We start from the raw sequence: 27817 nt of genomic DNA on the forward strand, positions 1-27817 counted from the left end.
CTCTCGCGAGGCGAGGTCGCCCCCGCCGCCCTGCCCGCCCGGCGCGGCGCAGCCGCGGGAAACCTCGCGAGAGTAGCGAGGGACAGGGGGCAGCCATGGCGGCCGAGCGGGCCCGGGGGCGGCGGCGGCGGCGGCGCGGGCGGTGCTGAGGGGCCGCGGGGCCGGGCCGGGCCCGCCGCGGGCGCCATGAGCCAGGGCGGCGGGGCCGCCGGCGAGAGCGGCGAGCCGGAGGCCAAGGTGCTGCACACCAAGCGGCTGTACCGGTGAGCAGAGGGGATGGAGTGGCCGAGAAGGGGAGGGGGCTGGGGGACACCGGAGGGAGCCGGTGTCGGGAAGGGGCCGGGGCGGCTCCAGGTGAGGCTGGGGGGAGAGCCAGCGTGGAGGGGATCGGAGGGTTACTCAGGGGGACGGGGAAGGAGCTGGGGACGGAGGGTAACAGGGGGTGCCCGAGGGGAGCAGAGGGAGAATGGGGCTGGGCAGCGTCCGGCGGGGACTGGGGGTGACGCGAGGGAAGGGGATTGGGGCGGGGGAGGTTGGGCGAGCCTGGGGAGGACCAGGGTGAAGGAGGTGGCGGGATATAGGGGAGATGGAAGGAAAGGAGATGGGGGAGTTTTCAGGGAAGGATTCGGGGGGAAGGAGATGGTGGAATCGAGGTAACAGCAGGGACTAACGGGACGGGGGAGGCCTCCTGAATCCAGAGGAATCCAGGGTAGACTGCGAGAACGAGGGCGAAGGGATATTCAGAGAAGATGGGGAAAGGAGATGATGGAATTTAGGGAAGATTGAAGTGAAGTTGTGGGAAAACCCAGGGAAAGGATGCAGTGCAAAGGGAGAGGAGAAGGAGGAGGTTTCGGGAAGACCAGGGAAAGGGAATGTGGGGAAAGAGAGTTGTATGAGATCCAGAGGGGATAAGCAACACATGGAGGGGCTCCACTGGGGAAAAGGAGTCTGGTGGCTCCAGGGCAGATGAGTCAGGCCAAGGGACTTTGGCGGGGAAGGAGCTGTGGGAGATCCAGGCAAGATGGGAGAATGGAGAGATGGGGGAAGGAGATAGGTGGGAGAGCAGGAAGGGGGTCAGGGGTAAGGGGAGCCAGGATGATGAGTAAGGACATGGGAGGTGGAAAAAGGGATTCTGTGGGATTCAGGGAGAATGATGGGGGCTGAGTGGAAAGGAGTTGTTGGGACACAATGGGATAAGGGGGAGATGTGGGGTCATCCAGGGAGAGAGGGGTTGGAGAGGGTGTCCCTGGCTTTGGCAGTACACAGGGATTACGTGAGAAGTGCTGGAGAAGAGGGTGTGATGAGCAGGAGTGTGAGCCGGGGCACTTTGCTATCGTGTGGAGGGCAGGACAGCTCCAGCTGCAGATCTTTCCAGTTAGGCACTCCCTGGGACTCTGGTCCCACATTTCTACACCATGCATTGGAAATGGCATCGGAGAACAGGACTGGGGCACTCCTGCTGGCCCTGGTGAGCTCAGGCCCCCTCTGCTCTGCTCCTGACCTGCCTTGTGAGGGCAGCCCAGAAATTGTTCCCTTCTGGCTCAGCTTCCCTGTCAGTACAACAGATCCACAGGAGTTCCAGCAGCAACTCTGGGTCTCAAAGATGAGCAAAGTGATGGAGACAAGAGATGAATTTTACATGAGAGTCCATTTCTTTTTGTCTTGATGACATTGGCTGTGTCCTTGCACCTCATTGCCCACCTCTACAGCAGGGCAGGGTTTTGCCTCCTGCTGGGGCACTGGCAGGATCTGTGCCCAGGAATCCCCACCAGTAACTGCAGGTTTGGGTGGTGGTTGTCTCTCTGTTTCCACAGTGTGCTCGGTGCAAGCACGTTCCTGCACTTTGGAGGTTCAGTGGGTTGCTTTTCTTGCCGCGAGGTCAGAAGTGGGACCCGGTGTGATGGAGGTATGGGCTGCACAGTCCTGCCCAGAGCACCCCGGGCTGTGGAGCTCTGTGTCTGCTGCTGCCACGCTGGGACACCTGCAGTCATCTCCACCACATCAGCTGGAGGCTGAGCTGGAGCAGCAGAGTGCCTGCCCAAGGAGTGTAGGACAGGGCTGGAGAGGATGTGCAGGATGTGTGTGCTTCTGCCTTTGTTGAAACCATCCTTGTCGTGGTTCAAGACCCGTTCTGCTTTGTTTTCCTGGTGCTGCTCAGCTCATCTGTCAAGTGGAACCTCACGTTCTGCTGCAGCCAGCGAGAGAACGGCCTGTGGCCAGATGAGGAATTGTCATCCCTGCAAGGGAGGGGTTGTTTTCTGTTTGAATTTTTGTAGCAGAATAAGGCGTGTGGTCGCTCTAGAGAGTTTTTACAGCAGGAAAAGAACCACCCTCCTCCTGCAGGGACAGCTCTTTAGCGGGGAGGAAGCACTGTGATTTTAGCGCAGGATTTATAGTACCTGCAGTGGCCACAAATTTCCATCTCTGTAGCTGACAGTTCTCTGAGCAGGTTCCCACCTTAACAGTCTCCTGTCAGTTCTCCTCTGTTTCAGCCCGAAGTGGGAGTTTCCTGCCCTCCAAGCAGCCTGTTGTGTGGTGACTGTGGTCTGAGAGCTCATGACTGTCACACTAAGTGGCGCCTTTGAGTCACAGATGCGTGAATGCCACAGTCCCAGCTCTAAACTGCCATCCCATGGGATCAGCGTGTTGTCAGCTTGTGGGAGCTCAGCTCAGGTCTCCAAGGTCCTTGGCAGCATGTTGGCTGGCAGAGTGTCCTTTCAGAGATGAGGGTGCCCATTGCTGCTCATAGGGTACTCTTTGATCTTTTCCAAGTCTTCCTAGATTGATAGTTCCCAGGTTTCACCTTGAAATGTGGTAACTGCATTATCATGGGTGAGCTTTTACAATGCTTGTTGTAGCGTAAGGTGACCAGGTTTATTTTACAGGTTTCTGGGTAACCATTAGCTCGTGGACTCAGTGTTGCTGTTCTTGTGTGGAGCCTGTTCCAGACAGTGTGCTGACACATGCCAGAGCAGAGCTAAATGACTTGCAGGTCTTTTCTCTTAATAATGTCTTACTCCTCAGATACTGTGGCTCTTAGTGATGTCCTAAATAAAGAAACAGAGGGGACAAATAATTCTCCCTGCTGTCCTGCTCCGTCCCAGACCGTTAATTGCACGGAGGAAGAGGGACAGATCAGTGTCTGTATGGCTCAAGAAGACTTGGCATTGGCCTGTTTCCACCCTGCTTGGCACCAAGTGCTGTATTTCTTTCTTTTAATAGACTGGCATCTGATGTGCCTCCTTTGTGGCTCTGATATGCTGTCTGAAAGCAATGTTTAAACACAGCAGGTAGAAAAATGGGTCCTGGGACAGGATTTGTGCTCTTAACTGCTAGGGAAAGTTCAACCCGTGGCCTTGGGCCAGTGAGGGCACAGATGCTAAAGTGCATTTCCAGCAGTGCATGGCCCATAGCAGCTGTGTTGGTGTTTCCCAGCATTTCTGGTGTGAGGGCTGGCTCCTGTCCCTTTTGTCCTCACTGAGTCCTCTTTCCTCAGCACCACAGATGTGGGATCCTGGCTGGGAATCGCCAGCTGTCAGATTCTGCTTTACTCCTGCCTCCTTCTCTTCCAGCAGCACCACAGGGCCTGTGTGGATGTGGACAAGGCAGTGTTTCAGCTGGGGCCTCCCTTAGGGCTGATGAACCACATCCCAGTGGTTCAGCCTTGCTGCTCTCCGGTCATGAACTCTGTTTCTTTACAAACACTCAAAGAACAGCAGAAATACCAAGTGTGTGTGTGTGCCCATCTGTGGGCTGTTGTAGAAAATTAGGTTGTATGGCAGATGTCCTCCGGGCCACCTTGAGGGGAAGGTGATGTCCTTCTGTCCCCAGAAGGAAAACTTTTCTGTACTTCTCATTTGGCAGGCCACTGGGATAATTTTCTGGCTGGCATGGACACATGCACTTGTTTCAGACACACACAGCTGAAATTTGTTGCTCACAGAATGTTATTTTACAGCCACTTTACTGCCTACATCAGGAATCAACGATTGTAGTTTTCCTCTAGTTCTCTCTGGGAATCAAATGAACCAGCAGTTCCTCTTTCCTCTGGTCACCCTTTGCAGAGGAAACCAGTCAGCTCCTGGTGTGCTGGAAGGGACTTTGAGAGCCACAGCTAGGACAGCAGTCCCAGGCTGCAGTAAGGAGAGGTGCATTGCCTGTGCTGTGTGGGATTCTGTTGTGGGGAAGCTAAACTGGGGGGCTTTTTGGATTGTCCCAACCCCAATATGAGCTTGCCTGGATGCTGCACGCTCGGTGCCTGTTACCTGTAAACCAAAATGTATTTTACTTGCTTCTTTCCTTGCTATGAAGGTACGAAGCTGTCAGAGTTTGCAAACACCTTTCAGGCCATATGAGAAAGAGGGCAGTGAGCAGGAGGGGCTGGATGTCAAGAACGTAACAGGATTTTTTGTGTGATTCTTACTATCTCCTTGGTTTTCTTCATGATTATTCAGTAAGAAGCTGGTTCAAGTCCATGGAGTTCCTCTTTCCCAAGGCATTGCATGAGATGCTTCTGTTCCCCACGCTTCCCTTTTCCTGTCAGTTTCTGTGGTTACTGGAAACAAGTGAGATTTCTTTACCTTGAACGAGAGGCTTTCTGTCCCAGGAGATGGGACATTTTCTCTGTGAGCTCTGGAGTGTCCTGGGGCTTTTTTCAGGGAGGTTCCTTTGGGTGTAGCGAGTTTGTGAAGAGAGATTTGCCTTGCTGGGAAGGCTGGAGGTGACCTCTTGTGCAGGAAGGGTTGACAGTTATTGTGCTGTATCGAGCTGTTCCTGAGCTATTGATGAGGTTCACCACTAATGGTGCTGAAAGTCCCTGGATTTGTTTTACTTCAGCGTTCAGAATTGTGGTGTGATTTGTTCACATCTACAAACTTCTGAGTGCTTGAGATTTACACACAGTGTGGGATTCTTCCTCCAGGAGGAGGGTCTTGGGCAATGATTCACCAAAGTACTTTCTTGCATGGCTCAGAGGTTTGGAGGTTGCTCGCTCTGTCTTTTGGCTGGATTTTGGGGGAGAAAACCTTGGAAGAAATTTCCTCTTTTAGGCTGGGTTTGAATATCTGTTACCTGTCACTGAGGAAACTTTAGGGGTTCAACCAGTGAATCCTTAACAAAGATGGGGAAGTTTTGGCAAATGAGAGACTTATGTTGCCTTCTTTCATAGGCAGATTGGAAAGAAAACAGGAATTGGTGGAGGTTTGATTCTTACACCATTAAAACTTAACCCATCAAAACAGTAGTTTTTAGAATTCAATCAATTTTTTTAATCACAGAGTTGAAGACATTTAAATTAATCTGAGTGTAGATATAGCAGGTTTAATTGCTGAGGTTGCCAACGTGTCCAGAGACATTTCTGATTTTGCAGCTGTAGAAATAATTGACATATTTTATCAGACAGGCAGCAGTAAGTGGTGATTAAACCACTGTTCTGCAGTAAAATGCCTATAAATGTGTGTAACTCCGCTTTTTTCTGCTCTCCATAACTTTCTGGAGTGCAAAAAGGAGATCAGTGACTGTGGTGTGGTGCAGGGCAGTGTGCTGACAGTGGAACTAAATAGGCCAGTGTGGTTCTTTGCAGACACCTCCGATCTGCAGTGATCCCTTCTCTCCTGAAACTCTTGGCTCTGTGTTCTCATGCAGGGCAGTGGTCGAGGCCGTGCACCGGCTGGATCTCATCCTTGGCAATAAGGCAGCTTATCAGGATGTGTTCAAGCCAGAGAACATCAGCTTGAGGAACAAGTAAGTTGGGCAGCATGCTTGTGTTCTGCGTTTGGCTGGGGAAAATCTGTGTGAAGCAACACGTGGAGCTATTGAATCTGCAGTTTTAATGTTTATTTGGTTTGTAGTGTACCTGTTAACCTGGGATCCTTCCAGGTTTTGGAAGCAGAAACTGGATTTCAGACCTGATTCAGACCTGATTCAGAGATTTGAGCAGTGCAGTCCATGGCTTTCCTGGATGTCATTGATAGAAATAAATTGTCTTTGTGTTGGCCAATTGTTTCCTAGTAATAAAAACTGTGGGGCAGAAATTTCTTACATGTGTATAAAATCTTTTATCAGGGGTAGGGGTTGCTTCCCCTGATTAGCAAGGGGTAGAGCAAGGAGGATTATTCTTATTATTTTTAAGCTGTCAAGCCAATTCTTGTCATTACTGCACTTCAGGAAGTCACCGATGGCCAGCTGAGCCCAGAGGGCACTGGTTAAAGTATGTGGCTTTTTGTGGTGCTCTGGTGTGGCAGTGACCCAGGCTGTACCATCACCAGATGGCCTGGCTCAACCATTGTAATGGATTCAGGTTTTCCTCTTCTGTGCTTCTGTAGTGGCAGCTGAGGCTGCAGGAGCTCACTGAGAATGCTCTGCTCTCTGTCCCAGGCTGCGGGAGCTGTGCGTGAAGCTGATGTTCCTGCATCCAGTGGATTATGGAAGAAAAGCAGAAGAACTGCTCTGGAGAAAGGTTTACTATGAAGTTATCCAGCTCATTAAAACAAATAAAAAGGCAGGTATCTATGGCTGTGGCACGAGAAGATCTCTAGCTGTGCAGTGGATGAGGCAAAGTTTAAAGCTTCATTTGCTTGGAGAAGGTGTGGTCTGAGCCCAGAGTGGGGAGCTGGGCACTCTCAAATTCCTATGGAGCTGCCCTGTGCCTTTGTCTGGCAGTGAGCAGTTAAGCACTAACATGCTGTTGAGAGACCTGCCATTGCAGAGGGCATTTCAACAGAATTTGCTTATTTTTTGTGTTCCCCTTTTCATAAGACAGATCTCTCCAGGCAGAGTGATTGTTTTAAGAGTCTTTATCAGTGCTGATTGTTTTTACAAGAGTTGATCACTGGAAGATCCTCAGTGCTCTTTGATGCTCTCCTGGCTTTCCAGGGGTCTGGGTGCATTTAAGGTGCTCTAAACAGATACTTTGATTTTATTTATTTGTTTTTACAAGTATTTCTCCTTGATGTTGACCCTTAGTAAATACTACTAGGGGGAACACTGTTGAGCAGGAGGAGGTACAGAGCTGTGCAAAACCAATTAGAGCTGAGCTACCTCTGTCTAGCTTCACACTCAGTAGAGCTAAGCCTAAACTGTGCCCCGGGCTGCATTAACGTGCTCCTTTTCCTTCTCCCAGCACATCCACAGCCGCAGCACCCTGGAGTGCGCGTACCGGACTCACCTGGTGGCTGGCATAGGGTTCTACCAGCACCTCCTGCTCTACATCCAGTCCCATTACCAGCTGGAGTTGCAGTGCTGCATCGACTGGACACACGTGACAGACCCTCTCATAGGTTTGTGCTCAGGGTGTTTGGTTCATGGGCAAGGCTGAATCCCCCACAGGTGACTTCCCCTTCACAGCATTCAAGATAAATTTTTTTTTTTTTCCCTGATTAGCAAGGTCTCTGTTTAGAACACAGCATTCAAGATAATGTTTTTTTTTCCCTGATTAGCAAGGTCTCTGTTTAGAACAGACTGTCCTGCTTTCTTTTCCTGGCACTGTGGTTTTTATGAGATCCTTTCAGATCCATCTTTTCTGGATAGGCAAAAGCCGGCAGTGAGGCGTGACCGTGGGGGATTTGATTTGGGTGTCTTGGGCAGAGGCAGGGGTGGCTTGGGTGTCTTCCCAGCAATGCTCTGAGTGATTCTGTGTTTGCTCGTAGGCTGCAAGAAACCCGTGTCTGCCTCAGAGAAGGAGATGGAGTGGGCACAGATGGCCTGTCACCGATGTCTGGTTTATCTAGGAGATCTAGGTAAGGACAGCATTGCCTCTCAGGGCAGCCTTTAAAATGGCAAAAAGATGCTGCCTGTGTCCACCATGTGAGGCTGTCACTGGTTAGGCACCAGCCAAGGTTACTTGCAGATTCACTTTCCCTCTGACACCTTTGTCACAGACTGGGATAAGTTGAAATCCTCATGGCTGAACTGCTACAAGTTGCAGGAGCTTTGTATTTGGTCAGGTAGATGAGGAGTTTGCTGCTGCTAAGCAGCTGTAGCCATGGCTGTGAGAGTGGAAGCATTTGCTTTTATTTACTTTGTTCTGACAGTACGAGGGATCAAAGAGAGTTCAGTTCAGACTTCTTAGCTGTGACTTACAAAGCCACTTCCATCAGCACCAGTGGGACTGAAAATCAGATTTAGGCAATATTGCATCAGTCCAGAGTTTTGCCACTGCAAAGCCCCAGTGTCATTGTGCTTGGCTGCGTGGCATCCTTTTTATAGCAGGCATGACTGTCCCACAGTCACGACCTCCTGAAGTGTGTGGTAAGTGTGTCAGCTTCTTGATTGTGAATATGTGGGATTAAAGGCAGGGAGAAAACAGCTGTGTGGAAAGCAGCTCTTGGAAGTGTGGTGCAGGTACAATGTCTGACGCTGCAGCCTCCAAGCTGGTGAAAGCTGTTTGGCATTAGTGTTGCATATGAATCAGCCTAAGAATGACATTGCAAATAAATGTCTTGGGGGAGTAGTAGGAATGACTTACCTGAGTGGTGGGAGAGAAATGTGCTCACCTTTTCACAGTGCTGTCACCTAAGGTTTCCAAAATGCCTACATTTGTCAAAAAAAAAAAAAAAAAAAAAAAAAAAAAAAAAAAAAAAAAAGAGAGGGAGAAAATAAATGAATAAAGTTCAGTCTAGCCACAGGTATTTTATTCAGTCAGCTGACTTGATTTCACAGCCTGCTGTACTAGAATATAGTCTGAAGTACAGGAAAATGGAACACAACTCTGAGTTACTTCAAGAATAGATGAATCAGCACTTAAGACATGGAGCAGAAGAACATTCTCCTTTTGTTCATGTGATGCTGCAAGTGTGGCAGGCTCTGCCCTTGGCTGGAAAGGGCAGGAGTTGTGGTGTGTGGTGTGAGCAGGTGAAAGAAAAATGTTTCAGACAAGCCTGGCAAACCCTGTGTATTGCAGTGTTTGCCAAGAGCAGTTCTTTGGTGGATTTGTTGACTTGGCCAGTATTTCAAGTTTTGTGGTATTTTTAATAGGGAAACTGTGCTGCTCTGCAGCAGGTGCTGCCTTTGGGTTTGTGATGCATGGTGTGTGGTTTCCTTTCAGCTCGCTATCAGAATGAGCTGGCAGGTGTGGACACGGAGCTGCTGGCTGAGCGATTTTACTATCAAGCCCTTTCTGTTGCACCACAAGTTGGTGAGTGACTTACCATGAATTTATAGTTGTTGAAATCATGTTGCTGCAACATAAAAACAATGTAGTGCTACACTGGTTAGGTTTATATCCCGCAGCTGAGAGAGGACGGGTTTTATCCTCTGGTTAAAGTTGCTTCCTTTGAGAACTTCTTTTGCTGGGCTTTTAGATTTTTTTATTGGATTTTCTCTGTCTCTGCTGGGAGGTTTTCAGGTGATTTTTCTTTTGCTGGCAAACCAAACAGAGGAGTTAAAGCCAGGGTGCTCTTTGCCAGTGACCTCACCGTACTCATCTGAGAACCTGTGAGAAGCTCAGACTTCCCTGACTGTGGTGATGCTGTACCTCTGGGCTAAGCACAGATCCAGCTCTCCATTGCCAGGAGCAGAGCATTATCAGTCACCTTCCCATTTTACCCATGAAAAAAAAAAAATCTCATGTGCTGCTTCCTCCTTCAGAAGTGCCTCCTTCTGGGAACACATCATTGCTGGAGTAGAGGGCGTGTCATACCTTGAAGTGTGTGATTCCAGCCAAATGTTCTCTACATGCTGTCTTTGCAGAGTTCTCACTGAACTGTTTGAAAGGCTGTTCCCAAAAAATAGTGGCAAGAGTTTCTGCACCACAGGAGCTGCAATAGAGCTCTCAGATGCTGATAAGACGATGTCTCTGTCAGGGAATAGGGAGTCAAGGCCACACCACTCTTAATACAAAAGAAGAGGCGTTGTTTGCTCTTCTCTCTTACATAGATAACTGGCACAAGGTGGGGAGGATCTAAAAGCTCTGTAAAATGGAAAACAGACCCTGGATGGTGGAAGAATTGAGTAGTCCAGACCTTTGTACTACAGCTTTACTACTTTTTGTGTCTCCTGGCTTCCTTCCTGTGTGGAAATGTAGTGAAAGGGAAAGGATCTCCTTTCTAGCCAGAGCCATTGGAGAATTCCAAGTAAATTCCATTGCCCCTCTCCTTCCTGACAGGAATGCCCTTCAACCAACTGGGGACATTGGCAGGGAGCAAGTACTACAATGTGGAAGCAACCTACTGCTACTTACGCTGGTGAGTTCCTGCAGATCTGCATGTCCTGAGCAGGGAAGCCATGCACTGCTGCTGTGGGGTCAGATCCTCTCCTCTTTGCTTTGAGCTGTTTTTGGCAAATTAATTTTAGGAGAAGGGAAAGAGATGAGTTTGGTTTGCCCTTGAGTAGGACTGGTAGTAATGAGAGCGAGCCTCGGTCAAACCAAACCCTTATTCTGGTCACTAATCACCTGTGCAGGGCTGCACCTGGAGGGCTTTGCCCAATCTCCTTGTGTGAGCTGGAGAGCCAGGCTGGAAGTGGGTTGGAGGTGCTGAGGGAGGCACCCTGTGGTGTGAGCAGAGTGGAATTCCTGGCTTGAAGGCACTGATTTGAGAGTATGTGTAAGCAGGGCAGGTGGAAGCTGTGAGGCAACTGAAGTGCAATTCGCAGCCACTGGTGGAAGTTTAGTGCCCAGCATGTTCAGACAGCAGCACTGGGTGCCTGTCCTCGTGCCTCGAAGCCTGAATAACTTGCTAGTGAGTTAAAGCCCTAAAGTGTGAGCAGCCTTGTGGAGAAGTAACTTTGGCTGTGTCCTGTTTTGGTGCTTTAGCATCCAGTCTGAAGTGTCCTTCGAAGGTGCCTATGGGAACCTGAAGCGGCTGTATGACAAAGCAGCCAAGATGTATCATCAGCTGAAGAAATGTGAAACCAGGAAGCTGTCTCCAAGCAAGAAACGGTAAGAAGGGAAAGAAAAAGAGAGTTTGCAGTGCCACTAGTGTATCCTCTGGGTTGAGAGTAATGTCTTTGTGGGAAGTGGAGCTGGTAGGTGGGCCATTTCAGCACGGTGACTGTTCCCAAATTTTGAGAGCCCCACTCTAGATCCCAATCTTGCTGTCTTAGGTCATAATTTCAGGAGAAAAGCTAAATGCTGCCCAGGTGTAGAGTTTGCATTGAGAGATTTTCTCACTCTTCCCTGGAGTTGGGGACTATTCACGTGGGTTGGGGCATATTGGTGAAAGTTGGCAGTGTATAAACTGTCTTCTTTCTCTCCAGTTTCATCAGAATGGACTTTTCAGTTGAGACTTGATTTACCTGTTAATAGAGCTCTGTCAGCCCAGCCCATGTCTGTGATAGGGCACCTGCTTTACAGTGTTTTCTCCTCCATCTTTTTAGAGGAAAAGACATTAAGAGGCTACTGGTGAGCTTCATGTACCTGCAGAGTCTTTTGCAGCCAAAGAGCAGGTAAGGTTATGGTAGATTGTATCTTCTATTGACAACTGACAGTAGCAGGCACTCAGACTCGGAAGGGATGGTTTCCTGTAAGATAACAGTGCCTGTGCTGAGCCTTTCTGCCAAAAGGCCCAAGACTTTGGACTATCCATGCATGGAGCATGAAGACTGTGTTTGCAGGGGAGGCTGAAATACCAAAGGGTTAAATACTTGGTGACTTGTCTAAATCAGGCCAGCCTGAGTGCGTGCTGAGCTCCTGGGCCTTGCAGCTGTCTCTGTGCTGTGCCTTTGGTGTTTGCTTACCCCATGCAGTCAGCAGATGCTTTTTCCTGGCAAGCCCTGTTCTCAGGCTGATGGGACAGCAAAGAGTTGCTGTCCCACACATGTGTGGGGCTGTTCACTGCATTTAGAAGTCTGTAACCAAACACCTTGCTCAACAAAACATCAAAACCTGGTTGTGTTGGAATAAATGGCAAGCTTTGTATAGCTGTGTGATTTTGGGCTTTTAGATTTTTTAATTGGATTTTCTCTGTCTGTGCTGGGAGGTTTTCAGGTGATTTTAAATAAATCTCTTACTGCTTGAAACAGAACAGGTGTTTTAAAGGGCTTAGATAGAAGCTGCAGTTAAATTCATTGTGGAATAGTTTAAGTTGGAAGGGACCTTTTGGGGGTCTGGTACTTCCCCAAAGTAGTGTTCACTGTGAAAGTAGATGCAGGTGTGAAGTTGGATGAGCTTGCTCAGTCTCATCACACTGAGTTTTGACTGGATCCAAGGACAGAAATCCCACACCTTTCTGGTCCCCTTTCCAGTGTTTGACCACCTTCACCATAGAATTTTTTTCTCCTTGCATCTAATCTCATTTTTCTTTTCTGTAGTGTGTACCCATAATTTCTCTTCTTTTTGCTGTGCACCACTAAGGAGAGTCTTATTCAGTCCTCTGTAATCACCTGTTTGGCATCTGGAAACAGAAGACACCCCGCATGCCTTCTGTTTTTCAGGCTGAACAAACTCGAGTCTCTTTGCCTCTTCTCATACATCATGTTCTCTGTTCCTCTGCTGGACTAAATCCAGTTTGTCAGTGTGTTTTTGTTTGGTGTTTTTTTTTTTTTTTGTCCTGTGGACCCAAAGTCTGGATTCAGTGCTCCAGATGCCACCTTGTGAGTGCATGGAGGAGGAGAACAGGTCCTCAACCTGCTGGCTCTGCCCTTGTTCATGCAGCCCAGTATGGGATTGGCTTTCCAATACTGCCTTACACTGAGGTGGAACTACAAGGCTCCTCTAATATCCACTAACATGTCTTTAGAACATAAGAAATTTGGGAATTACTTTAATTTCCCAAGCACTCTTTCCCCTGAAAAGGCTTTGCTGGAAATTTCACAAATAAGTCTGTTTTGTAACTAGGAGGCTCCCACAGCCCATTGGATTGATCTCATGGCTTCCTTTGAAGGACTGAACAGCTGTGGAGGATTTTGGAATATTCTGGGCTCTAGGAGAGACAGAGGAGGAGGAAAAACTGAGTCCCATGTGTGTGGCAGTGTAATACTTTTCACTGAGCAGTGCATCTAGAACTTTTGCTCCCTTCAGCATTTAAGTGCCTTGTGTATCTTAATGGCCACTGCTGAGCTCCCAGGGGAAAATTAATCTGGTTTTTGGTGACCCATCTCTAGGTATTGTTTGTCTTTAGTTAAGCAGCTTTAAAGAGGAAAACATAATCTGATTAATGTCACTTACTTCCCGTAGCTGTTGTTGCCTGCAGTATATTCCCTGGTGCTTCATCCTGCCTAGTGCTAAAGGACAGCCTAACTGCCAGTTTTGTTTCAGTTTCTGGGCAGACATGGCAGGAGCATAAGTCTTGAGTTAATAATTCTTAATTGTTTTTCACTCTTTTTTTAAGCTCTTTGGATTCTGAGCTGACATCTCTCTGCCAGTCTGTGCTGGAGGATTTCAACCTGTGCTTGTTCTACCTGCCCTCCCCTCCTAACCTGAGCTCAACCAGTGAAGATGAAGAAGAGTACGAGAGTGGCTACTCCTTCCTTCCTGATCTCCTGATCTTTCGCATGGTGATCATCTGCCTTATGAGCGTTCACAGCCTCAAGAGGGCAGGTAACCAGTGCTTTGTTTGGAAATTCCGTGGTGAGCACAGTTAGGCTGGAGATGCTGTCTGAACTGGTGTAGTGCTCACCTCCTCCACCTCACTGTGCTGTCTGCTTGCAGGTTCCAAGCAGTACAGTGCAGCCATTGCCTTCACGCTGGCTCTCTTCTCTCACCTGATAAATCACGTCAATATTCGCCTCCAGGCTGAGCTAGAAGAAGGGGAAAATCCTGTCCCAGCCTTTCAGAGTGATGGCACAGGTAAGAGAACAGAGATGGCAGCACCTGGGTCACCCAGGTCGCCTGCCTACAGGGCTGTCCTTCCCCTTTCTCCCCTGGGCATGGGTTTTGTAGTGCAGAAGTGTATTGATCTTTTACTTCTGGTCTGGAATCCCCAAAGATGGTTGATGTGCTGAGTTGTCTCCACTTGGGTGCTCTTTCTGAGTATCTGAATCACTGCAGGATGGACATGTTACTTTCTTTATAAGGAGATTTCTTTCTGTATCTTTTGGCAGCTCATTCATCATCTGTTTATCCTAATCTGAGATTTTATTCTCTGTCTCTGTTTGCTGTTGTTTACTGGCTGCTTTCCTCCTCCATTGAGGAGATGATCTCAGGTAAAACACCTGGGCTGAGGGAGGTAGAAGAGGACTGAGTGGGGCTGAAGGAGACAGGCCCTCTCAGCATACCTCAGTTCTGCTCAGGCAAGGTTAGCTCTTGAATTGCTGGGGGATTTTATTGTGCAGCAACTAAAACTGCTAAACGTTTCCCCTGCAAACAGTCCATTGGCAATACCTCACTGAATGCAGGGTTGAGGGAGTTTCTGGTAAAAGCAGCAATGAACAACCCCTCCTCTGCAGATTTTGGAGCTGTCACAGTGATCCAGGGCTGCTAGAAAGGGTCCGTGCATGTTGGTCAGGAAAGGGATGGGGTCAGGTCGGTGTAGTTACAGAGCACATGTCCCTGCCCTGCTCAGTGGGTCACTCAGCTCTGACTGTAGAAAGCTGGGGAGGAGAGTTAGAATTAAGCTGTGTTCTCTTCTGGTTTAGCAGCCTGAGGCTGCCTGGTAGCAGAGTAGCCCAGCTCAGGCAGTAGGAATCTCAGCTTCCCAGGTGCTTTTAGAAAGTGGATCTTTCTTCTGGGGCTGCTTATTCTGCAGTGGAAGACACTGATAGAAGTGATGGCTGAAGTTTGCAGTCCTGGTTCCCTGGACCCAGGGCTGGCCAGCAGCAGCCTGTGGAACACACTGTGACTTTAACTTACGTTCTCCCTGTAAATGCAGATGACCAGGAGCCACGGGAGCCTGTGAACTCAATTGAGAAGGAAGCTGAAGCTGAGTTGGCCAATCATCAGCCCAGCGAGGAGCAGCGGAAGAACGACTGCAAGAAAAGCAAAAAGTACTCTCGTCTGTCCTGTCTGCGCCGCCGCCGCCACCCCCAGAAGGTGGATGAGAGCGACCTGAGTGAGGGCTTTGACTCTGACTCCAGCCAGAGCTCCATCAAAGGCAGTGATGGCTCAGAGAGTGCTTCAGAGAAGAGTGATGAGGAAGCAGAAGCTGCTTTTGATGTGGAGACAGACTCCGACATGAACAGTCAAGAATCTCGGTCTGACTTGGAGGACATGGAGGATGAACCGGGTGAGGAAGGAAGCAGCCAAGGCAAAAGTGGGCCCAAAGAGGCCCTAAAAAACTGTGTGGATAGCAGTGGGCTGGGGGACTCCAAGAGCCCAAGCATCTCTAAAACTGAAGCTGTGGATCCAGCAGTCAATGGGCCAGCTTCCCTGAGCACTAATGATGCAAGCATAGCCAGTAATCTCCAGGCCATGTCCACCCAGCTGTTCCAGACCAAACGCTGCTTTCGCTTGGCTCCCACGTTCAGCAACATCCTCCTGAAACCCAACAGTGAACCACCTGCCTTGAAGGGTGGGATAGAGAGCAAGCCATGTGTCAATGGAGATCTGGAGAAGCCCAGCTTGGCAGAGCAAGGTAAGGGCCTTGTTATTGCAATTAAGTGTAGAAAACTGCAAACTATAGCAGTCTGTTTGCTAAATTCACCATTTCCCATGGTGCAAGCTCTCCTTTGGTTGGATTTGGAGGAGCAGGTTGCCTAAGTAGTGGGCAAGCCTTGGGTTGGACATTTCCTGATGAAGGAGCTTTACTTTTACTGCCCAGCATGCAGAAATACGTGCACTGAGCAAAGGAAACCCTGTGGCCAACCTGGGTTAACAGAACAACTGCTGTTCTGCAGACTAAATGCTGAGCAGCTGTGAAAATCACAGGCTCACAGTTTGTTTGGAAGGAGCTTTAAAGCCCATGTCATTTCATACACTCTTGCACTAGGTTGCTCCAAACTACATCCAACCTGACCTTAAACACTTCGGGGATGGGGCAGCCACAGTTTCTCTTGGCAACTTGTGCCAGGGCTTCACCACCCTCACAGGGAGCAATTTCTCCCTGATACCACATCTAAATTTACCTTCCTTCAGTTTAAAGCCATTCCCCCTTGTTCCATCCAGGACCTTATCAAAGTCCCTCACCAGCTCTCCTGGAGCCCCTTTAGGCAGTGGAAGGAGCTCTGAGGTCTCCCTGGAGCCTTTACTTCTCTAAGCTGAACACCTCCAGCTCTCCCAGCCTGTCTCCAGAGCAGAGGGGCTCCAGAACCCTCAAATCATCTCCGTGGCCTCCTCTGGACTCACTCCAGCAGCTCCTTGTCCTCCCTGTGCTGGGGCCTCAGAGCTGGAGGCAGCTCTGCAGGAAGGCTCTCAGCAGAGCAGAGGGGCAGAATTTCCCCTTCACACGCTGCCCACGCTGTTGGGGATGAGCCCAGGACAGTGTTGGCTTGCTGGGCCCCCAGTGCACGTTGCCCAGGCATGCTGAGCTTCTTGTCAACCCATCCCCCAGATCCTTCTCAGGGCTGCTCTCCATCCATTCTCTCCCAGCCTGTGTTTGTACTTGGGGTTGCCCCAGTACAGGTGCAACATTTCTCCTTTGGAACAGCCTTTGCTGTTCCTTCTGGGGTTGGCACAGACCCAGCTTTTCAGCCTGTCCAGGTTCCTCTGGTGCCATCCCTTCCCTCCAGTGTGTGACCCCAGCACACAACTCAGTGTTGTCAGCAAGCTGGCTGAGGGTGCACTTGATCTCACTGCCCGTGATGCCAGCAAAGATGTTAAAAAGTGCTGGTCCCAACCTCTGAGGATGCCCCTTGTCACTGATCTCCACCTGGACATTGAGCTGTTGGCTGTAGCTCTTTAACCATGACTATCCAGCCAAGTTGTCATCCACTAAGTGGTCTATCCATCAAATCCGTGTCTGTCCAGTTAAGAAACAGGGATGTTGTGCAGGACAGTGTCAAGTGCTCTGCACAAACCCAGGTGGATGAGGTCAGTTGCTCTTCCCTCATCTTCCACTGCTGTAAACCCATCGTAGAAGGCCAATGAATTTTTCAGGCATGATTTGCTATAGTGAAGCCATTTTGACTCCAGAGGATGATTCCAGCAGGTATTAAAAGTTGCATCTTCCCTTTTCCCTTTGTGAAATACCTAATCAGACACTTACTATTGCTTCTGGTGACAGGGCAGATGAGGGACAGGAAGTTTTCCATGAGATGACAGATTATCAGCCCAATGCTCATGTAGAAGTTTGTGTGGATGATGTGACCCAGATGCATTTGAGAGGTGTTGAGGGCCTCTCTGTGACCCCCCAGATGTGCCTCACTGACTGTTGCATGCTGAACTCCTGGGAGATGCACAGCAGGTGGAGCTGCCATGTCTCCATTACCACCTAACTTACACAACTGAGTGATGTTCTGGGCAAAAACAGCTGGAAAGGGAGATCTATAAACTACAGGGAATTGTTTGTGTTTCACATAAAACTACTTGGGCCTGTTCAGTCTTGTTTTTCATTCCTCCCAGCTTCCCTGGAGCAAGGAAACATTCTACATCCTTCTGCCAAATCCAGCTGGCCTACAGCACTGGCAAAATTCAGGCTTTGCCTGGGCCAGCATCTGAAGGCCCAGTATTAGATCATGTTAGTGTTGACTGGCTCGTGGCACTGCTCCATGGCCACATGAAAGAGATGGGAGTTAAAGGAAGAAACAAATGGGCTTTGGTCTGTTTAACCCTTTCCCTCAGTGGTTATCTCGCTGTTGCAGCTCCAGGGATGTGTGGCCACAATACCTTTACAGGTGTAGAAAATGAGAGATGGAATGAGTTCACTGTGTACTTCTTAGCTTTGGGCTTTCCTCCTGTGTGCTGTATCCAAACTGCTTTTTCATGGTGTAACACTGTCAGTGATGGGTTCTGAATAAATCACCTCCTTTCTTGTGATTCCAAGCTGTGGGAATGCCCATAGCTGTGCTGATAGGAAGCAATGGTAGCACTTGAAATGAGGGTCTGTAAAACCCACCCTGACCTCAGGTCACTTGTGTCACACGTGATTCCACTGGCAATGGCTTTGAGATCCTCAGCTCTGGAGAGTTAGAAGAGTGCAAAGAATATGTTCAATATTTAAAATTCTCTGACTCACAGGACTGCCCTGCCATTTCCTGCTCTTGCCTGGCTCGAAGCTGGGAGCATGTTGGCCTCAGGCCTCAGTTCCCTGCAGGAACTGCTCTGGTCCTTGTGCTGGCATGTGCTGCCCCACTCTGTCAGCATGGAGGCTGCTGCAGAGGTTAGGCATTGGTCAAACCTTCACAGGGAGGTTTTAACCCTCTTATCTCAAGGAGGAAGGAAATGCAGGGGTGATGTACTCTAGTGACAGCACAGGGGACAGGGACTGCTTTTGTGAGGCTGTGTGGAGGCACCAAGTATTTCAGCTCAACTATTACCAGCCTAGTTCTGCTCTGACACCAGCAGGGCTTGGCATCTCAGGGAGTTTGACAGCTGCCATCTTGTGCTTGCCTTTGTTTTCCAGATGATGTGTCTGACTCAGAAGAAAGCATTTCAAGTAACAAATCCTGCAGAAATGAGCGATCCCTTCAGGAGAAGTTGGAGATTGTGACCAATGAAGGGCTGCTGCTTACTGTCAAGGTGTTCCTGGACTGGCTGAGGACAAACACAGACCTCATCATTATGTGTGCTCAGGTGGGGATGGTGTCAGGGCTCTCTACAAGGTTGTGTCAGCTTCCCTGGGCTGGTTGCAGCCATGGCCCCAGTCCTGAGCAGAGAGTGATGTTATGTCCCCCACCAGCTGAATTAAGCTAATCTGAGCCTAAGAAGGATGGTGAAGTTCTTCTGAGGGTTGTGAGATGCTGGAAGGCCTAAGCTGCCTAGTTGTTGCATACATCTGTCATGACATTTTCTCTGGCCTTTTGTGTTCTGTTCCTGCAGAGCTCTCAGAGCCTGTGGAACAGGCTATCTGTGCTCCTGAACCTTCTGCCTTCTGCTGCAGACCTGCAGGAATCAGGTACTGGAGAAAGAAGTGGAAATGTCATGTTTTACCAAGCCTAGTCATCAGTAATTCCAAAGGGTGTGTGAGAGCCCAGGGAGGGAGATTTCCTAGTAGCAGTTTTTATAAGCACGATAGGAAGTAAAACATGCATGTGTTGTTTTTTTTGTTTAAACACCACTCCAGTTAAATACTGTCCCACAGTCTTTAGAATCATGTAATCATAGAACATCCTGAGTTGGAAGAGACCCCTCACCTTGCTCCAGGATTGAGTTCAACTCCTGGTCCTGACAGGACAACCCCAAAAATCATACCCAAAAATGCTGTATTAATGCATTAATGTGGCTGGCAGCATACTGAAACACTGGCACCAACATGTGAGAATCCATGTGTGGCCAACAGGAGTGAAATTCACTGCCAATAGCAGGAGTAAGGCTGTGGTTTTGCCATGGTAATCCTGGAAAATAGTTTTGGAGCTCTGTGCCTCTTCAGGGCTGAGCCTGAAGTTCCCAATGGTTTATGAGAAGGGGAGTTTAAACAGGGTTGCTCATTAGTTGGAATAGGTGGGAAAGCTGTCCCTCCAAACAGCTGGGATTTCCCAGAGTCCCCTGACAGATTGTTTGGGAGAGTTGCTCTTTATATTATGAGTGTTCTTGTGGTTCCTCCTTAAGCTGGTGCTCACAGGACATGTTTCATTAACACCTCTGCCTGTGACCATTACAGATCATGTGCCTTAAAGCAGTTCTCCTCTTAGCCCCCTCCTCAGTTTTGCTCTCCTTGTCCCTCCTCTCCAGGGCTGGCCCTGTGTGATGAAGTCAAAGACATCCTGAGTGATGCTGAGCTCCCAGACCTGAAGGCCAACCTGCTGCTCCCTGAAGATGTGGCCCTGCGCAATCTCCCCCCTCTGAAAAATGCACACAAGAGGTTTAACTTCGAGCAGGATCGGCCCATTTTCTCAGCAGTTGAGGAGGTGAGTTGGGGTAAATGCTGAAGAAAATCAGACCTGGATTGTTGTGTTATGTGGTTCCTTTTCCTAGCACTGAAGGCCTGAGCAGAGGTTTCTGGAGCAGGTGGGCCAGGGTGCTGTTGATGTTTCCTAAGATTTTTTTGGGTTGAGGAAGCCCCAGACTGCTGGCACCCCTGAACCTTCTGGCCAGCTGTAGCCTTTCCCACAGCCCCCTCCTGCAGTCTCTAACTTCAGAAGAGATCAGAAACATCCATCAGAACTGGGCATTTAATATCAGTTCCTGCCTTTCCCAAAAGTGTGAGCTGCACGTGGGCGCTGCCTCAGGCCACGCCATGGCTGTGGTGGCTGGTGACTGCTGCTGCTTCCTTGCAGTCTGTCGTGCGGATCTGCTGCATTCGGAGCTTCGGCCACTTCATTACCCACTTGCAAGGCAGCATCCTGCAGTTCAACTCAGAGCTTGGGATCTTCATCAGCATAGCACAGTCAGAGCAAGACAACTTGTTGCACCAGGCCCAGGCTCAGTTTCACATGGTGAGTTCGTAGAGGTGAATGAAGTCTCTGTATTCTCTGTTTCCTGTAGCTTACTACTTATTAGGTTGTAACTATAATCACAGATCTCTGGGAGGAGATGAAAGTTCTGCTCCTTAAAGCTATTCCAGTGTCCCCTTTTCACTCTGGAGGTGTTTCTGGAAGTGTATGCTATGTCAGCTGGTGTGTTTCCTGCTAACTGATATGGAAGTTTGGTTTTGCAACTAGGCTGCAGAGGAAGCTCGTCGGAACAGGCTCATGAGAGACATGGCTCAGCTTCGGCTGCAGGTAGGAGACACCAGTTCCAGCCTGAAAACCAGCAGGGTAGTGGCTGGAATGTCAGAACCTGGGAAGGGAAGGGGGAACTCTGCTCCTGTCCCACACAGAGGCAGTAAGTCCATTCTGCAGAGATAGAACTGTAGAGTATCTCAGGTTGGAAGGGGTCCCGTAAGGATCACGGAGTCCAAGTCCCTGCTCCTCACAGGGCTACTTTAAACTGAATGCCCAAGAGTGTTGTTCAGGCACTCCTTTGAGCTCTGGCAGGCTTGGTGCAACAGCCACTTCCCTGGGGAGCTTCTTCCCCCTCTGAGGGAAGAACCTTTTCCTGATGTTCAGCCTGAACTTGCCCTGATGCAGCAATGAAGCTAGAAATGAAATGTACCATTTCCTCATGTCCCATTGCTAGTCACTGGAGAGAGGAAATCAGCACCTCCTGCTTGCTGACCCCCTCAAGGAAGGTGTAGGCTGTGATGGGGCAATCACCCTCAGCCTTCTCTGCCCCAAGCTGAGCAAACTGACTGACCTCAGCCACTTGAGGCCTTTCACCATCCTGGTCATCCTACTCTGGACACTGTCTGATATTTCAATGCCCCTCTTACATCAAGGTGCCCCAAAATTTTCACAGTACTCGAGGTGGGGCTGCACTGGGCAGTGCAGAATGAGATCCTCCTCTCTTGCTGACTGTCTGCTGCATCTAGCCCTCTGTTCTGTATGCTTGGAGGTTGGAAGGACCTGGTGGAGCTTTGCAGGGCAGGTCTTGCCCTGTTTGATGTCTGTTTCAGCATAAATGTGAAGCGAGTGTCTTTGCATGTGTGTTTTCAGCTGGAGGTGTCTCAGCTGGAGGGAAGTCTCCAGCAGCCCAAGGCACAGTCAGCCATGTCTCCTTACCTTGTTCCGGACACCCAGGCCCTCTGCCAGCACCTGGCTCTTGTCAAGCAGCTGGCCACTAGTGGGAGGTTCATAATCATCATCCCTCGAACAGGTATGGGCACTCCACAGCAGGTAACTGGCAGTGGCTGCCTGCCCCTGTCCCTTCTGTCAGGGGCCTGGGTGGTGGCTTTCCCTCCTCCTGCTCTTATCCTTCACTTCATCTGGAACAGTTGCAACACCCTTTTGATGTGTTGCTTTTGGGGCCTGTTCTGTGTGTGGCCCGTGCTTGGGATTTTGACAGAGTGTGTCAGAAGAGCTGAGAGGAGAGAGGTCCTGTTCCCTTCTGTGCCTCTCCTGTGGCAGCTGTGCATTGGACAGTGTTCTGTGGAATGGGGAGTACTTGACGCCTCTGGATTAGTTTGCAGAAGTAAAACTGTAAACAAGATGGTTTTGGTTTTTTGTTTGTTTGTTTTTTTCTGTTAGTTATCGATGGCCTAGACTTCCTGAAAAAGGAGAACGCCGGCGCTAGGGACAGCATTCGGTATCTGGAGGCAGAATTTAAAAAGGGAAACAGGTGAGAGCAGGAGAGGGGTGGGATTTTCCCTTGTTTTTGGAACGGGTGGGCTTTGGGTGGGAGCAGGCTGTGGATCTCTTGGAGCAGAATGAGGAGAGTGGGCCAAGGAAAAGCCAGATTTCAGGAAGGGGAAGGCAGCGAAGGAGCAGATTCAGCAGCTGGTTCTCCAGATGTGCTGGTAGGTGCTGCTCAGCTGTGAAGTGCAGCTGCTTCTGAGCAATGGTGGAGTTGCATCTCTGTTGCTGTATAAACTGGAGCAGTGACCTTTGCCACTGCACTGAGAGTGCTGGAAGAGCTGGGTTGTGCCCAGGTGCTCTGCAGAGACACAGCTGAAAGGACAAACTCCATCTCTGGGGACAATGTCAGGGCTGGTGGGCTTGAGACCATGTCTGAGAGCACCATGTGGGAATGGTGGTGAGGCAGGGAGGGTGATCGAAGGGATTCACAGAGGATTCCTTGCATGGACCTTTGGGTGTTAGATTTGGGTTGGTGGAAGCCCTGCAGCACCCAGAGGAGCTGCTGTGGAGCACTGACTTCAGCCTGTGTGATGGTCTCCATATGAGCTCAGAGACTCTGCTTTCTCCTTAGGTACATTCGTTGCCAGAAGGATGTTGGGAAGAGCTTTGAGAGGCATAAATTGAAGAGACAAGATTTAGATGCTTGGTAAGATTTCAGCATCTGAAGATGTTTGAGCCTGGTTCACAGCAGACAGGTGGTTTGGGGAGAGGTGCTAGCACTGGGACCCATTGCAGAGCTTGTTCTATGTGAGCAATGATGAAATTCCTTGGAGATAAGGACACCTGTGCATGTTACACAAAGCACTCTGTGCTCGGAAAGGTCTCAGAAAAGTCCTTAATGGGAACAGGAAAGCAGCCCAGCTTCCCATTTATTGTCCTGAGCAGATGTGGTCTTCCTGCTGACCTTCCCCTCTGTTTCTCTTTTCTGTCAGGAATCTCTATAAAATACTGGACAGCTGCAAACAACTGACAGTGTCCCAGGGCAGCGGAGAGGACGACACCACGGGAATGGTCACCATCATCACGGGCTTCCAGCTGGAGGACCCGAGCTCCTTCTCAGTGCCCATGCAGGTCAGTAGCCCTTGTCTGGCTGAGCTGAGCCATTCTGCTTCCTAGCAAGGATATAACATGATCAATTGGCAAGAGATTTTTTTAAAATGTTTTTTTTGCTTTGGCTAATAACTGGCCTGGTTTCCCCAAAGTTACTTTATTTGTTGAGATTCCTTATTCCCTCAAGGCTTCTTGATTTTGTGATACAGAGTATTCTGGGGCAGGTGAGAGAATTTAATTTCATGTCTGTGCAGGCCTCTTGTACCAGAGCAATGAGAATTGGGAGGATTTGGCCTTCCAGCTGTGCCAGGCTGCTGGAGAGTCCCCAGGCTGAGAATGGCAGCTGTCTTGACAGGGCAAGTTAAAAATTAACCACCTGTTTTGTCTGTGTTTGCTTGCAGTCTGCCATCCAGGCAGCCGCCAACGCCAGCATAGAGATAAAAAATGTTCTGGAGTTCTACAAGCAGTGGAAAGAGATGGGCTGATGGTCAGAAAGGCATCGGGTTGGTGAACCTTTCTCTCCCCCTCTCGCAAACGTGCAGCGTCTGAACGAAGGAAACAACAATCTGGGCGACACTTAAGACACGAAGAAGCAGCAGCAGCAGCAACAGCAACAAAAATACCTACCCAAACGAATTTAAAAAAAAAAAAAAAAAAAAATTCAAAGTGGGCACGCACACTGACACCCTCCACCTGCATCCTGACCAGACGGCTGTACAGCTCTGATGGCGCCAACTGCTCTGAGAGAGGCCCCTCGGTATGGCCGGGGCAGAGCTCTGCCCTTCTCCCAGTCGGCAGAGATGGGCGAGAGACAGGCAGTCCTTCATCCCCCTCCTTCCTCCCAAAGCTTGCTTGGCCAGCAGAAGCAGGCTGGTGGTTCAAAGCATGGACTTCACTTCAGCAAAACCAAACCAGTGCAGCAGAAACGGAACCCTCCGGCTTGGGAAAGAAGATCCAAAGAGTGTTTTGCTCTTTTCTGGCAATCTGGGGACAGGAAAGCGGATAGTATTTCTCCCCCCCGCCCCCCTCCCCTTTTGAATTAATTATTTTTCAAGGGTTTTTTTCCTTTTAATTTTTAGTTTTTATATATATATATAAATAATACTAAAAAAAAAAAAAAAGGAGTTCCTTTGGGGTTTTGGATACTCTTCTAACATCAGAAAGAAAAGGAAACACTCTATTTAAAAGGAGGGGAAAGCTCTTAATATAATTTTTTTTTTTTTTTTGTCTTAGAACAAGCATATTTATTTCCTTTCCCAGGCCCCCATGGAGCGGGCTCAGTGCAAAGGGATGTTGGCCTGTGAGGAGGGAGCAGCCCCGTGTTGCACTCCACTCTCCCTGGGAGCTGCACGCTCCATGAGCAACACGAGCTCCACCACGCTGCTCCAGGGAGGCCACAGGACTCTGCCTCCATCCCCAGTTTCTCCCACTATGCATTAGACCTTGGAGAAAAGGAGGAATCTGGCAGAACTGCTGAATGAGAGAGAAGAGCCGGGTGGGATTTCTACGCCATTAAGGCTCAAATGCTTGGCTTGAGCAATGCAACACTGGGATGGAGCAGATGTCTCCAGAGGACCCAAAGCCTCTTTTTCATCTTTCCTTTTTTTCCTGGTTTTTCCCCACTGAATCTTTCAATAGGGTGTGGAGGAGGAAGGAGAATCTCAAAGCCATTATCTTCTGCTGGTTGTTCAGTGCACCACTGCTGCAATGCTGTGCTAGAGATGGCGACAGAGCTGGAGCATTTGTGTCCCTGAGCTGGCAGAGGCTGTCCAGGAGCACCGAGCTCACAGACTGTTCTGTGCTTTTGGCATCCCAAAACAGGAGGGCTGATGCTACCTGGACGGGTGCTGGAAGAGCTGGTTGCCCAGGTGAGCTGGGAGGGATCCTGCAGACTCCATCCTGGCAGCATCTCACGCAACCTGTGTCTGACACGCTGTCACTCGGCCGGTGCTCGCATATGAAGCTGCAGGTTGCTCGCAGGGCAGCAGGAGAGGGGCTGGGCAGTCTCTTCATGCTCCCTCTTTTGCCTCTGAGTGCCCACGGAACAGATGTCTCCATCCACATGAACCAGCAGCTATGCAAGTACAAACCACTGGAGTCTTCTATCTGTGTTCTCACATGGGCCAGCCAGAAACTGCTACAGCCAGAGAGCATAACATGAGAAGCTGAGTCACATACTCCACTCTGTGCAGGCTTTGAGCATGGTGTGTTGTACTGCAGGGGCAGGATGTTCCTTGTTTTCAGGTAAAAACTAAAAATACCAGCACAAGTACCAGAGGATTCATTTCTATTCCACTTCCAGCTCCTTTACAGCACAGCAGAGGGAAATGCCAACCTCCATGGTACAGCTGGTCCATCCCTGGAGGCTGACAGGCTGGCTGTGAGGGACAGGGGTTTTTCCCTGCAGGATCATCCCTTTTACAGCTTCTCCTGAAACTCACAGTACTTTGCTTGGCTAAGCCAAGAGAAGGTCACATGCAGGACAGCAGGTCAGAGACTCTGGCACACCTTGGGGATTCTTGGAGATCTGAGATGGGTTGTGAAGCTCCCAGTCACTCTTTCCTCCAGTGGTTTTATTTGAAGTCATTTGTTTGTGTAGCTCATTATTTCTGTTTGATGGGGTGGGAAAAGAGAAGGGAATCTCCTCGTGGGACTGTTCTTGAGGTGAAACCCTCCTTGTCTGGTGGGGGGCACAGAGAGTTGATGTGCTCTGCTTTTTCCTGCTGCTGAAGAAACCCCCCCTGATCCTGGCTGCAGAGCAAGCAGAGGAGTCTGGAGGTCAGTGGGGCTGAGCTCGGTGTGTTTGTCCTGAGAGCCTCAGCGTCACCCTTGTGGCTGCACTTGGGGTTGCTGAAGAGAAGCATTGCTGGGCTGTGCTCAAAGCAGTGAGGAGCTGGGGGCAGTCTTCAGCTTCACCCCGGGTTGAGCATTCCCTAGGTCCTGGCTGGATCTTGAGGGGAGAGATGAGCAGTGCAGGTAAAGCAGCAGCCCACAGGGAGTTCCTGTCTCGCTGGTGGCAAGTGTTTCAGTTGATGGCAAGTGTTTTCAGTTCTTGCAGCTCCCACAGCTGTGTGGGGTGGCAGCTGGGAGCCAAGTGCTGCACAGCTGGGCAGGCTGAGGAGGAGCTGTGTTCTGAGTCACCGAGGCCTTGTGTGGGCACAGGATCCAGTTTAAGAGCAAAAGTAAATGAATTCATTTTCTGTAACCAGGGGCCGTGGAGCTGCTGTGAGCCCATGTGGGGCCACATGGCGACAGCAGGGGCTGCTCACAGCTGTCCCTTAGTCACTGCTCTGGTCCCCTGAGGGGTTGGTTTAATATTCCAAAATTTTGCATATGTGAGAAAGAAGCCCTCACCATGCAATGGGGAATCCTGACTGCCCCCATGGCACCTTCCACTCCGGGCTGGATGGGGAGGGATTGTGACCTTTAAAAAGGACACCTGAAGGGTCCCTATGCTGCCCTCTTCCTGTCCAGAGCACTGTGCTTGAGGACCCGGTGAATGGTTTTTGGATTTGCATCCCCAGTCAGAGATACCCAGAGCTGAAAAACTGGGAGGCTCCACAGTGTGGGAGCAGCGTGGCTGCAGGGCAGCCTTGGGGAGATGGCATGTAGTGTCCTCTGAGGGGGCTCAGCATAACATCCCCTGGACTGGGGGAAAGGAAGTCACTTCTCTGCCCCCATCCCAGCACTCAGGCTGAGCTGCAGTTTCCTCCTTGAACAGATCTGCTCTGTCCAAGGGCCACTGCATTTCTCCCCTGGCATGGTGGTTTGCTGATATGAAATGGGTCTTGGGGTGGAAGCAAAGGGAAGGCTCTGTGCAGCCTGTGGCTGCTGTGGTGCTGCAGTGGGGGCTCCCTGACAGCCCCCCACCCTGTGCATCCTGCTCCAAGCCAGAACTGTGAGCTGCCTCATCCAGGAGAGCATCAGGCAGGATGGAGCCTGCAGGCTCTGGCCGTGGCTCTTCCTGCAGTGCTGCTCCTGCACCAACTCCAGGCTTGCCCCGGAGCAGCTGTGAAGCCAGTCCAGTTGTGCCTGCTGTGCTGGGAAGGAGAGCAAACAGCAAAACCATCTTGTGGGCTGAAAACAAGAGTTTTCATGTGTTCTGGTGTGTTTCTTGGGTTTGGTTTTTCTCTTCGTTGCCACCCTGTTGAGTGGTTCGGGGTTTTTGGGGTGACCCCATGCTGGGAGGACACAGGTCTGTGGTGGCTGAGGCTGGCTGGGCTGTCCCCAAACCATGGTGGACACAGTCACTGGTGCTTGCTGGGCTTCTGCTCCATGGTTTCATGGGCTGTTCCAAGCAGCTCCTCTGCTCCCATCCTTGCTTGGCTTGAGGCCACCCGCAACGCCTCGGATTTTGTCTCGCATCTTCAATTTCGGGCTCTTTTCCTTCTTGGTGTGCAGCAGCGCTGGCCAGGCTGGCCAGCACTGGCCAGGGTGGGGACGAGGTGGGCTGGCACAGGGGCCGTGTTGCTGGCCTTGCCACTCGCAGTGAGGGGACTGTAGGTTGGAGGCGAGGGACAATCACCTCTCCTCAGCCCTCGTGTGGCACACGGGCTTGCAGAGCCAGGGAGGATCGAGGGGATATGGGGCCCAGCTGGGTGAGGAGGGGCTGGGGCTCCCAGCATATGTCTGACCATGGTCTGAGCACAGCAACTGGCTTAATAAAATACCAGATGTTTGTACTTTG

General features: G+C 50.1%; 1 protein-coding gene across 2 annotated transcripts; it reads left to right on the top strand.

Moving 5' to 3' along the window:
• Positions 1–162: 162 nt before the first annotated feature.
• Positions 163–27812, top strand: SMG5 (SMG5 nonsense mediated mRNA decay factor). Of its 2 annotated transcripts, XM_054001032.1 has the most exons (22): positions 163–263; positions 5644–5742; positions 6376–6499; positions 7121–7277; positions 7647–7736; positions 9044–9133; positions 10103–10181; positions 10751–10876; positions 11314–11382; positions 13266–13474; positions 13586–13723; positions 14745–15446; positions 18372–18541; positions 18788–18863; positions 19640–19815; positions 20185–20343; positions 20569–20628; positions 21442–21601; positions 21973–22063; positions 22652–22726; positions 23013–23151; positions 23532–27812. In XM_054001032.1, exons 1-22 carry the CDS (start codon positions 187–189, stop codon positions 23613–23615), a joined length of 3150 nt encoding a protein of 1049 aa, XP_053857007.1. In that variant the 5' UTR covers positions 163–186; the 3' UTR covers positions 23616–27812. The 2 variants fall into 2 exon arrangements, with proteins under 2 accessions (XP_053857007.1, XP_053857008.1); XM_054001033.1 differs by lacking the exons at positions 21973–22063; positions 22652–22726; positions 23013–23151; positions 23532–27812 and having other exon boundaries at positions 20552–20628; positions 21442–21530.
• The last annotated feature ends 5 nt before the right edge of the window (positions 27813–27817 follow it).

The sequence above is a fragment of the Vidua macroura genome, chromosome 29 (genome assembly GCF_024509145.1).
Source record: "Vidua macroura isolate BioBank_ID:100142 chromosome 29, ASM2450914v1, whole genome shotgun sequence".
NCBI lineage: Eukaryota > Metazoa > Chordata > Aves > Passeriformes > Viduidae > Vidua > Vidua macroura.